Below are 12,907 nucleotides of genomic sequence, written 5' to 3'. Positions count from 1 at the left end.
TATTTTAAGACAAATCCGGCCATAATATTATTAACGATTGACATAGCGACGAGGATATCCTATATATCTTGACCTCGGCTTTCCCATCAGATCGGCTTCAATGGTTATGGCATTGCAAGTCTGGTTGGATGACTAATTTACAGCGTAGTTACTCTCCGATGTTGTCTTTTGTTTATGTTCAACGTCAAATGGGTGCTATGTCTATATAATAAGGTTGGAATTCTAAGATGTATTTTTTAATCAAGTTGTAAAAAAATATGATAATTGACGATATAGCTTCTTTTGAATACAGATCAAAATTAATTCTATTATTAAAAACAAGTACCTAGCACTTTAATCATCATCTATCTTTTCACACGTTGAGGGTCATGCGGGCAGGATACAACAGCGAACAACCCGTATCATTACGATCACTAATTTGCTCGTTCTTGCGTTGAGGAAATTAAAGGGAAACAAGAGATCTTAAAGCAGATTTTATTTTTCCTACATTTTTACTCCAACGGTACTTTTTCCCTCACGAAATTGATCAATCATCTATTAAAAAATAGATATAGTACTTATTACTATCTCTATTTTTTAATAGGTGATGCCATGAACTTTTTATTATATGTTTGTCATTCATCTTAGTTCAAAAAATTTACATAATTAAAATTTATTTTGTTGTGAGTTACTTTGTCACTCAAAGTAATTTTAAGTATAATTTATATCTTATACTTTATATAAAATTTTTAAATAAGATGAATCGTCAAATATAAGTTTTACAAGTTAACAGCATCATCTATTAAAACAGACGGAGTATATCCAACGGGAGATGACCTACAAGTTCTATATGAGGCCTCCTTTTCCAACACATACACCCTGTGAGATTTTTCTTCCCACCGCGTGATTTGACTTGAGAAATATGCAGACATTGCACCACTGCACACGGTCGAGAAGAATCTGCACTGACCACTACACTTTTATGTATATAATGGAAATGAAATTAATTATATTCTCAGCCTGTGTGGAACTGTACGTGGATAGGCACCATAAATTTTGTTGTTGAAAACATATATCCGGTGATGGGACAACTCCCAAACTCCTCTAATAAATTTTGTTTTAAAGAAAAAACTCCTCTGATAAAATGAATAACTAACTTAAAAGGTACATAAATGAGGGTGTGTTTAGTTCACGCTAAAATTGTAAGTTTGATTAAAATTGAAACGATATGACGGAAAAGTTGGAAGTTAATTTGTGTGTAGGAAAATTTTGATGTGATAAAAAAGTTGAAAATTTGAAGAAAAAGTTTGGAACTAAACTCGACCTGAATAACTAACTCATCTAGAACAAATAAAAAACCATTAGCTATATTTATGACCATTCACTACTAATTTCAGGACTCCGAGTACATGTTCATATACAAGGATGTATACCTGTAGAAGAAGCAAGCAAGATGGGGCTGAATTTTCTTCGAAATCTGCTGGCTCACGGCAACAGGGTCAAATTCGATCGACCGTAAATATACATATTCTAGACCTAAAGTATGGACAGGTCTTTTCTTTGATCTTCGTACATAGACGATCATATAATCGCGTTCATATCTTCCTATGCAGTTTGCTGTTTATTTTTAAAACACGGTTTAGGTCACACTCTCATATATACGTGTTTATGTGCACACTCACCCATGACGTGCACACGCGCATTCTATATCTATAAACGTCTCCGAAGATTAGACCCATCTCTTTAAGATGATAAAGTCATTGTATTGTGTTACTATTTAGCATATCACTTATCACTGAAAGAATAATTTAGTCGTATATATGAGTACTTGTGTGCCTAGTCTAACCTAAACCTAACAATTAATTGTTTGTTATTATTGTTGAAATGATAATACTAATATTGGTGAAAGAAAACTTTAAATTGAAAAATGTATGCAAACAGTCTAGACTCTGAGAATCAATTAAGGTATGAGAGTCAATAAGGGGTTTTATTGGACTAAAAAAATATCAAATTCCGTTTTCATACATAATGATGTAAATAATGGTTGATATGGATAGCATATCTTAGGAGACGATTCTCAGTCGGCCGTCAATTAATTATAACTATCAATTTAATATTCAGTGTCAATAACAATATGATGATGAAAGAAATTAGAAAAAACTAAATTTTATATATTGTCACGTACTATGGAGACGTCGCTTGGTTGATCGGAAATTTTCGTGACCGTTGTCGCTATTCATATATACTTGAAATCTCTGTTCCTTGCGCTCTAGAATATAATTAATGCGAAAATAATAACAATATTGAGTGGTCATGGAAACATCACATGTATTATAATATACCAGAAACGAAGTTAATTTTTTTACACCAATAAACATACTCCAATTTTGGGCCCGGTAGTAGTGCTGACTGCTCATCACCAGCGTTAGAACTTTATGATCTCTTCATTTCAAAACATATGTCCGTTATTTTAGAAACCGTTGTTTCTTAATTAACGGCTAACCATTGAGAAAGACATTATTTTAGAGTAATATGTTTGTGATGTCATCATGACTTGGACAATTGGACAAGTCTTACCTCCAATGTAGTATTAAAATAATAATTACATATATTTGACCGTTTATTTTATTTAAAAATTATGTAATTATTATTTACTTTGTTGTAATTTGATTTATCACTTAAGACATCATGATGACATATTTCTTATACTTGCTGATTTTTTTTCAAAAACATAAATGATCATATGTATATTATATAAAACACACAGTAACTAATAACACTACATTGGAGGTAAGACTTGTCCAATTGTCCAAGTCATGATGACATCACAAACAAGTCATAGGTTTACGCACTCCTCATGCAAATTCGCTCCGAATTCGCACACCCACTTTACAACAACAATATATACATGTCAATCCCTTCTAACCATTTATATTCATGTAAAATGGTGGAAAAAGATTTTTTTTCAAAATTTTTCACACCAGATACTTATTTATGTATAAGCTAAAACAGTATTTAAAATATGTCGTGTTATCCAGGTATTTTGCATGCTTAAATATAACTATACTGCTTGCATTCATCAAAATATTATAATTTAAAAGCTTTTACTAGTTGAAGATAAAATCATAGCGGTCAACAGCGTCGAAGGAACGGAGTTTACTATGATTTAAAGAATTAGTTAGTTAAAGGTTAACAAACATGATTGTTGTACTGTCATATGGTACTTGTCAATTTAAAACTATTAAATCAATAAAAATATAGTTAGGACTAAACTAAGTACAACCTTTTATTTCTTAATTCTCAAACTTAGAAATTTAATTAGACTTCACACTGGGAGAGTCGTGCATCGACCAGCATACGTAAGGAGTAGGTATACACAAAGTAAGAGGTTGTATTTTTCTCACGGCAACGAGGTCAAATAATTCAAGGGTTAATACTAGACCAAAACTGCCCTCGCCTCACTGGACTTTGTCCGTTGACGTTTTTAATAATAAATAGGAATATGTTATTATTGTTGTAACGACTACCATTAATAAATTGGCAACATATCCTATGCACACAGGCCCTCACGTGTACACACGTGCACACCAACTAAAAAATGTCACCAAAAAATCTAGAAAAAATCATACACATACTTTCAATTGTATTACACCTAGGGTTAAAATCTTAACGTCAAATTCATTATATTTTAGCCGTAACAAAAAAAACAAAAAATCTGACAGTGTTAAGGTTGCAATTTTGTCAGAATTTTATCTTTTTTGTTATTCTCTATGTAGAATGAATTTGAAGATGCGACTTTACACGTAGATGTAATACTATTGAAAGTACATGTATGAATTTTTCTAGAATTTTTTGGGATAATTTTTAGTTGGTGTACACGGTGTGTACATGCGAGGGCCTGTGTGCATAGGATACGCTCCCTAATAAATTATGCCAATTGAATTTAAAAAATCGTACCCTGCGAGTTGTGTCTTGTGTGGATTCAAATCAAATCGTAGCCGCGAAGTGAGCATAGCTCAACTGGTTAGCTTTCTTGTGGTGGAACCAGTCCACCCGGGTTCAAATCCTAATTATTCTTTCAGTGGTAGGCGACGTACCCGTCGACAGCGAGGCGCCTGTGGTGACTTCGTCAATCTCAAGATATGCCGGTCCAGTCTTCCGGAGGTGCTCATAGGGGTGCGGGATATGCCGGTCCAGTTCATAGGGGTAGGGTGATATGCTGTGTTTCTAAAAAAAAGGACGTCGTGATTTTCTCAAAAAAAAAGGGACTTCGTCAATCTCAATATATAGGGTGATATGCTGTGTTTCAAAAAAAAAGGACGTTGTGATTTTCTCAAAAAAAAAAAAAGGACTTCGTCAATCTCAAGATATGCCGGTCCAGTCTTCCGGAGGTGCTTATAGGGGTGCGGGATATAAAAAGATATGCCGGTCCAGTCTTCCGGAGGTGCTTATAGGGGTGCGGGATATAAAAAAAAAGGGTAGGGTGATATGCCGGTCCAGTTCATAGGGGTGGTCCAGTTCATAGGGATAGGGTGATATGCTGTGTTTCTATAAAAAAAGGACGTTGTGATTTTCTCAAAAAAGGGTAAGGTGATATGGTGTGTTTCTAAAAAAAAAAAGGACGTTGTGATTTTCTCAAAAAAAAAAGGGTAGGGTGATATGCTGTGTTTCTAAAAAAAAAAGGACGTTGTGATTTTCTAAAAAAAAGGGTAGGGTGATATGCCGGTCCAGTTCATAAAAAAAAGGACGTTGTGATTTTCTAAAAAAAAAGGGTAGGGTGATATGCCGGTCCAGTTCATAAAAAAAAAAGGACGTTGTGATTTTCTAAAAAAAAAGGGTAGGGTGATATGCCGGTCCAGTTCATAGGGGTAGGGTGATATGCTGTGTTTCTTAAAAAAAAAAAAAAGGATATGCCGGTCCAGTTCATAGGGGTAGGGTGATATGTTGTGTTAATAAAAAAAAAAGGACGTTGTGATTTTCTCAAAAAAGGGTAGGGTGATATGCTGTGTTTCTCAAAAAAAAAAAAGGGATATGCCGGTCCAGTTCATAGGGGTAGGGTGATATGCTGTGTTTCTAAAAAAAAAAAGGACGTTGTGATTTTCTCAAAAAAAAGGGTAGGGTGATATTCTGGTCCAGTTCATAGGGGTAGGGTATATGCCGGTCCAGTCTTCCGGAGGTGCTCATAGGGGTAGGGTGTGCGTGTGTGCGTTCATAGGGGTGAGTATGCGCACGTTGTGAGTGCCTGATTAGGAAACAATATCCCAGCTACATGCATATTTTTTTTCTAATAATAAAAAAATAATTTATATCTTCAATCCTTGCTGACTGGCACACAACCAATAATTAAGTTTTAGTGTTGAGAAAAAAATAATATAGAGTGATGAGACAAAGTACACAACTTCTTAAAAATGATCAGCTAAATTAAAAGTTAAGATAAATCATATATATTTTTAACAAGTAGTTCTGTATCTTTACCGTCCAATACAAAAGAAAAGACCAATAGTAGCATAATAGTAATATATTCATACACATAACCATATTTATAAGGGTTAATTGGATTCATGCCTTAATAAATTTAAAGGTTTCGAAAAATACCATTACTATTAATAAAATTGGAAACATGCAATTACAATTTAATAGGTCTTGCAGATGTGCACTTTCTAAATTTTTCTGATCAAAATATCCTTGTCTTCTTCCTCCTTCCCATTTCTCTCTCTCTCCTATCTCTTCCTCCATCCATGGCGTTGGCCTGTTCATCTGTTCGCCGCCATGCGTGACGCAACCAGAGCAACCAGCTGTGCGTGCGCCGAAGCTGCTCGTCGTCCCCGGCCAGCGCGTGCACCAAATCTCTGCAACTACACGCACCTCCTGCCTAAGCCGCTCATCTTCCCTGGCCCGCCGAAGCCGTGTAGCCGCTCGTCGTCCCGGCCGCAATGTGCCGGAGCCGCTGGTCCTCCCTAGTTGCTGAAGCCGCGCAACTGCTCGTCGTCCCCACTCACCGCGTGCGCCGAAGCCGTCCAGCCGCGCGCCTCCCGCCGGTGCTGCTCATTGTCCCTAGCCGGAAGATGAAGAGAGAGAGAGAGAAAGGGGAAGGAAGAAGTGAACGGAGGAAGAAGATGAGGGTAATTTGGTCAGAAAAATCTATAAATTTCAGCGAAAGGGTAAGCAGTGATATATCTCGAAGGCATGCTAAATTTTAATGGCATGCTTCCAATTTCGTGAATAGTAATGGTATTTTTTTCAAACCTGTAAATTTATAATGACTCTATTTATAAAAGCTAAATTTAAATCTTGATGATCGAAGTGATGCACCCATGACCAAGGGTTCAAAATCCCGGAACGAAATTTTCAAATTTTTGGGTCTATCGGTGAGTCCCAATACACAGTATGCTCCGGTCAAGAACTTCGGCAAAACACTGTTCTGGAGTCGCCGGCGGCAGCTCCTTGGCTCTTCGGCACGACGAGGACGAAGACACAAGCCACAAAGCTGGCCTAGCATCGTTGCATAAAGTGCATTTCATCATTCTCCTGTCACTCTGCTTTGGATTAGCTGGACTTGATCACTTACCTATATTCTGATCTAGGTAAATTTTCTGTAATTTTGTTGTTTAACTTCAAATTTTGTTTGAAAATTTCGTTGGGAATTTCCGAAAAATTTCTCCTTTCTGATATATTAAACCCTGCCCATGATTCCTACACCACAGTAATGGTCTTTTTAGAGTGCTAGATTGCAATAATTAGCTGTAGCTCTTCTTAGCAAAGGCCGAAATATTCTATTCCATTATGAAAAAAAAAAGTAACGGTGTTTTTATAACTCTGAGAACATATATATTAGCCGAAATTCAGGAATAAAAAAACGAGAATTGGAGGGGCACACTCCTTGCCGCTGCACTATCAAGTGCAATGCACGTACATATGCACCACAACCTTATTATTCTGACGAGTCGACGAACAAGGGTGTTCGATCGATTAATTAGTTGGGTGTGTCATTAATTCATGCGATTGTCGTCTCCTTTATGCGTTGTGAAGCCGCCGTCGACGACGAGGTTATGCCCGTTGACGTACTTGGCCTCGTCGGAGGCGAGGTACACCGCCGCCCTCGCGACGTACTCCGGCTCGATGGCCACGCCGGCGCTGATGGCGGCGTCCGCCATCCGCTCCAGGTCGTCCTCGCCCACGCCGGGGGTCATCTGGGAGATGATATGCATCATCATCGGCGTCCTGGTGCCCGTCGGCGAGATGGCGTTCACCCGCAGGCCGTGGCGCGACAGCGGCTCCGCCGCGGCGCGCACGATGGCGATGGTGGTCGCCTTGGAGACGGAGTACATGGCGATGTTCGGGATGGGCATGACGCCCGCGTCGCTCGCCGTGCAGAGGATGACGCCGCTGCGGCGCGGCGCCATGACGCGCGCGGCGTGCTTGATGCCGACGAGCGCCGCCCGGGCGTTGATCGCCATCATGCGGTCGAAGTTGGCGAGGTCGACGGACGCCATGTCGTCCTGCGGCATGGCGCCGATGATGCCAGCGTTGTTGTAGAGGATGTCGAGGTGGCCGTGGAGCCTCACGGCGAGGTCCACGGCCGCCGCGACCTGCGCCTCGTCGGTGACATCGCAGTGCGTGTACGAGGCGTCCGGGCCGAGCTCGGCCGCCGCAGAGTGGCCGAGCTCGTCCTGGACATCGGCGATGATGACCTTGGCACCATTCTTGATGAACTCCTTTGCTGTAACCTTTCCGATGCCACTGGCTCCACCGGTAATGACAGCCACCTTGCCAGCCAAACTGCAAGCGACATCCATAAATACACCGTCTTATGACAGACAGAAGCCGAAGATAAAAATTATTCCTATTGTATTAGAAAATTAATTATATGGACTAATGTACATTACTACTATACTCTAAGAAAAGAATATGTCTAAATTATAATTATTCGCAGCAAAGCAGCTGAAATAAAGAGCAGCAAACCGCTGGATGGAGTTGGAATCCATGGAGAAGCCTGCAGGCGAAGTTCCTTGCAAGGCAGAGCAGAATTAAATGGATTAATTCTGATCAAGCCTTTGCTTGAAATCAGGTAGTACTAATTAACAGATGGCCTCTCCTTAAGAAGGCCAGCCATCTTACCTACCCCTTGTCTCTTGTCTTCTATTATTGCGTGCCGGAATCAGTACAGTGTCAGCTTCTTCCACATGGTTTCTCTTAATTGTTGTTGATAAGGTGGACCTTCTCTTCTCTTGTGGCATTGCCAATTTTCCATGGCAATTTGCACGTGTCCTATCCTCCAAGCTGTCAATGAAAGGAAGCAGCTGCAATGGCTGTGGCGCGGCGACCAGTGACTCAACGATTGCGATAGATTGAGGGTCCTATCGTTTCGTTTATCCTTATGCTTATCCGGATGATTTATTAGCAACTTAAAAAAAATTATAAGTAAATATTTATATATGTGTCCTTAATTTAAAACATAAATTTAACTACGATGACACAATCATACCTCCTTAGAGTTGCCCATGCAAGTTTTGTTTTATTGTATTGTACATATATAGATAGTAAATTATGAAAATTGCCTAGTCGTCTACTGTAATCCACTGATGCACACAATCATACTTATGAACACCAAAATTTAACATTTCTTTTAGAAAACCAGAATTTAAATTATATGACTAGAGTCATGCAGCAATAACTCTACCATCATATCAATGATATTTTTCTAATTCCGACAACACATATGTGACAACCTTATCTTATTCTAACGAGACTACCAAGACACAAGACAAGTAGTGGTGTCTGTTCAATATATGTTAGTTGGACGTATAGATGGCCAAAAGGCTTAGGGCCCGACGGCTCAACCCACAGCACGGGGTTTTGGCCCGGCCTAGATGCGGCACAACCCGATTGTTGTTAGGCCCGTGCCAGCACAGCCCGATTGTTGGGCCGTGCTTGGACCTTTTCCTTGGCACGACATGCCGGCCTGGCACGACCCGATCCAACGATTTGGGATGCAAGATAGACTTCTTCTAGTCACATAAGGCATGGCCCAAGGAGACGAGGGATGCAAAATTGACTTAATCCAGCCATATAAGACAACCCAAACAGATGAGGGAGGTACAACAGACTTATTCCAAGGAAGAGCACATGTGACTTATTCATATTGCTCCGTGTCTGGTTGTGCCCAGGCCGAGCGGTCCATTTGTCCATCTATAGGTGGACGTATCGTTAATTCAAGCGTGTGTCGGATCCTTTGTGCGACGTGAAGCCACCGTCGACGACGAGGTTGTGCCCGTTGACGTACTTAGCCTCGTCCGAAGCCAAATACAGCGCCGCCCTAGCGACGTACTCAGGTTCCATCACCGCTCCGGCGTCCATGGCGGCGTCCGCCATCTTCTCCAAATCGTCTTTGCTCACTCCGGGGTACATCTGGGAGACCACGTGCATCATCATCGCCGTCCTGGTGCCGTGCGGCGAGATGGCGTTCACCCGAAGGCCGTGGCGCGATAGCGGCTCAGCCGCGGCGCGCACGATGGCGATGGTGGTCGCCTTGGAGACGGCGTACAAGGCGATGTTGGGTATGGGCATGACGCCCGTGTCGCTGGCCGTGCAGAGGATGACGCCGCTGCGGCGGGGCGACATGACGCGCGCGGCGTGCTTGATGCCGACGAGCGCCGCTCGGGCGTTGATCGCCATCATGCGGTCGAAGTTGGCGAGGTCAACGGACGCCATGTCATCCTGCGGCATGGCGCCCATGACGCCGGCGTTGTTGTAGAGGATGTCGAGGTGGCCGTGCCGCTTCACTGCGAGGTCGATGGCCGCCGCGACCTGTGTCTCGTCGGAGACGTCGCAGCGCGTGTACGAGGCGTCCGGGCCGAGCTCCGCCGCGGCGGAGTGGCCGAGGTCATCCTGGACATCGGCCATGATGACCTTGGCACCATTCTCAATGAACTCCTTGGCTGTTGCTTTGCCGATGCCGCTAGCTCCACCGGTTATGACAGCCACCTTACCAGCCAACCTGCAACATCAATATATACATATTTTATAAATAAACATAGTCTCAATCACTATCCTTACATATAATTTTTTAAAAGTTTATGATGTGATACATTTTAGTACAACGAACTTGACCAAAGAGCGAACCTCTGAGCAGAGTTGGAAGCCGTGGAGAAGCCACTGACGAAGCCTGCAGGCGAAGTTGCTGGCCCAAGAGCTCTGTTCGTCTCCCTGCCAGCCACACCAATGGACACGCACTGATCAATTCAGCCATCCCTAATCAACTAGTAATTTGGAGTCTCACTCTCACTAACACAGTACAATTAAGCCTGATATGTACCTGAGGAGGAGCTGCGCAGCTCTGAACATCCTGTTCTAATTAGCTAGCTCCAAATATTCAGCTGCTAGTAGCTGAATTTATTGTTCCCTGATTTTGCAAGGTTAGGAAGAGCAGAATCAATGGAGATGAAGGTATGATGTGATCATGGCCTCTGGCTCACCTTGAGCCTCCTTAAGAAGGGCCAAGCCAGCTTTACCTTCCGATCGTCCTTGGTCTTTGATCGCCATGCGTTATTCCACGGCGTGCCGGACCGCAGGATCATGTCCTTCCACGAAAGACGTCGGTGCAGTCACAACAAACAGCATGTTCTTCTTCTCCTCCTGTTTGTCCGTGACATTGGCCTTGTTCAGTTCCAAACTTTTTTTTCAAACTTTCAACTTTTCCATCACATCAAAACTTTCCTACACACATGAACTTCCAACTTTTCTATCACATCGTTTCAATTTCAACCAAACTTCTAATTTTGATGTGAACTAAACACGTTTCTAAGGTAGTGTTTTGGCCGAATATGGAAGGATGGTTTGGGCCCCCTGCTGAGAACGGCGTTGTAGCCCGGTGGTAGGGAGCTACCAGGTGCTCTCGTTGGCCCCTCAACGCTGGGTTTTCTCACCATTTCTTCTCTCTTAATAATTGATGATTGATGCTAAGTTTCTTCTTAGCTTCGTTCCTCTTCGTGATTTGGCTGAAATAAAGCTAACTATAAGACAGAGAACTGCAACCTAAAATTTAACATAGTGATTTAAAAGTTGTACACTATGGTCCCTATCATATTTTACGTACTAAGTTTTTCCTCCATATATAGATCTAGCCGTGTCATATGTAAATTCCTGCAGCAACGCACGAGATCGTCATAGAGCTTAGGGGCAAAGACAAAAAATACCCAACTTAACAATTTTCAGAAATTGTGTAGTATTTTTATAGGATTTAAATGGGGTTATCCCACTGCCGATCTCCGTATTGTTCATGTCGACATACCCGTGACACGTGAATAATAACTTAATGTTAAATTGTATTATCTCCATTTTTATATTTTAAATATCTAATCAGGACTAACTCACGTACTAAATGTGCTATATTTAAAAATGGAGGAAGTAAGTGAATTCTGAATTTCCCGCATTTTGCCATTAGCCAACAGCCGGTTGGTTGGCTTGATGCACTGCGAGCCCCCTTCAGGAAGGCCGGTCAGCCACCGTCAGCACGTGCCTCTCTTTTTCGTTCTTGATTTCCACGATTTAGTCTAAATATTTAATTATTTATCTTATTCAATTATTTTGCAAATATAAAATATTTTTAAGTCAAGCTGAAATGACATTTAACGATAAATCGAGTTACAATAAAAATAAATAATAATTACACAACTTTTTGTTTAAAACGGATGATCAAACGTATCTTAAAAATCAACGGTGTCGTATATATTAAAAAACGGAGGAAGTATATGTTTGGCAACTCTAGACCGTGCTTCTAGCTGAACTTGAATTTTAAACAGCTTAAACGAATCGTGTCCTAAACATGAAATTAATATTTATGATCCGAAAGAGTTCCGTTTTTTTACCTAGCATGCTGAGAAATTCTACTACTGTGAAGTAGATGGTAGATCAGCCGCATATGGTCATCTCCCTATCAGGCTCTCCTATCTTTCTGCGAGAGATAGCACAATGGCTTTGGCTTCTTCTTCCCTTTTTCTCTTGTCCTGATCAGTGCTAGTGTCAATCGAACACACGAAATGGAGGATTTACGAAGCAGTAATTAATTCAGTCAATTAATTTGACCACCGGTTGCGCCGCGATGCCAACGTTGTCGGAGATGATTTTGTGGTTTTGCTAATAGAAAACATGGTGTTACATTTTTAAGCTTGATTTCTGCAGTCGTTTTTAGCCTATGTGATTGTCATCTCTTTTACATTTTTATGTAAAGTATATATATGTTTCTATCTCTTCTATCTACTTTCTCAAGTAAATAATCGATTGTTTTTATCGTAATTCTCTTATATAGTGTACTAGAAAAAATTTCAATATTAGAATTGAAATTTACAGTTTTAATTTTTTAAATTTATAACGTAGTTACAATGTTGATTTGTACTGTCAAAGGATGATTTCTTATATAGAAAATGCGGCGTTATAAATATAACCACACCCATCATTTGGTAACGATATTGTCCGAGATGATGTGAATAGGCCATGTGCAAATATCAAAGTTGATGGGCCATTAAACCAGTATGAACGAGCAATTTTACCATCCAAATATATTTGGTATCTGTAGGTACCATAAACTTTTAATATCTCAAGATACTTTTTAGTGTAAAATTTAAGTACCTCGAAGTACCATGAACTTTTAGTACCTCAAGATACTTACTTTCTAGTATAAATTTAGCACCTTAAAATATCATAAACTTTTAGTACCTTAAGATACTTTCTAGTATAAAATTTAATACCCTCAAGATACTTTCTATTGTAAAATTTAGTACCTCGAGGTATTAAATTTTTATGTATAAAATATGGTACATTGAGATACTAAATATGTTGAATGGTAAAATTGCTAGAAGAAAAAACACAGAAGAGATAGGCGCCCTCATGAAAGAGAATAGTAACTCACAAACCTCACCGTCATTGCAAA

General features: G+C 40.5%; 2 protein-coding genes across 2 annotated transcripts; both read right to left on the bottom strand.

The window, feature by feature from the left end:
• Positions 1 to 6,729: 6,729 nt before the first annotated feature.
• On the bottom strand, positions 6,730 to 8,179 carry LOC127778778 (momilactone A synthase-like). The gene is made up of 2 exons (XM_052305397.1): positions 7,942 to 8,179; positions 6,730 to 7,758 (listed from the first exon to the last, which is right to left on the bottom strand). The coding sequence occupies exons 1-2, from the start codon at positions 7,962 to 7,964 to the stop codon at positions 6,969 to 6,971; spliced, it is 813 nt and encodes a 270-aa protein (XP_052161357.1). The 5' UTR covers positions 7,965 to 8,179; the 3' UTR covers positions 6,730 to 6,968.
• An 842-nt stretch (positions 8,180 to 9,021) lies between these two features.
• LOC127778889 (momilactone A synthase-like) lies at positions 9,022 to 10,424 on the bottom strand. Its single transcript, XM_052305534.1, has 3 exons — positions 10,295 to 10,424; positions 10,102 to 10,185; positions 9,022 to 9,976 (listed from the first exon to the last, which is right to left on the bottom strand). The coding sequence occupies exons 1-3, from the start codon at positions 10,321 to 10,323 to the stop codon at positions 9,187 to 9,189; spliced, it is 903 nt and encodes a 300-aa protein (XP_052161494.1). The 5' UTR covers positions 10,324 to 10,424; the 3' UTR covers positions 9,022 to 9,186.
• Positions 10,425 to 12,907: the final 2,483 nt, after the last annotated feature.

Source organism: Oryza glaberrima, chromosome 7 (assembly GCF_000147395.1).
Source record: "Oryza glaberrima chromosome 7, OglaRS2, whole genome shotgun sequence".
In the NCBI taxonomy this organism is placed as follows: Eukaryota; Viridiplantae; Streptophyta; class Magnoliopsida; order Poales; family Poaceae; genus Oryza; species Oryza glaberrima.
Note: the sequence above shows the minus strand (reverse complement) of the source record. Positions and strands in the feature narration are given on the sequence as shown.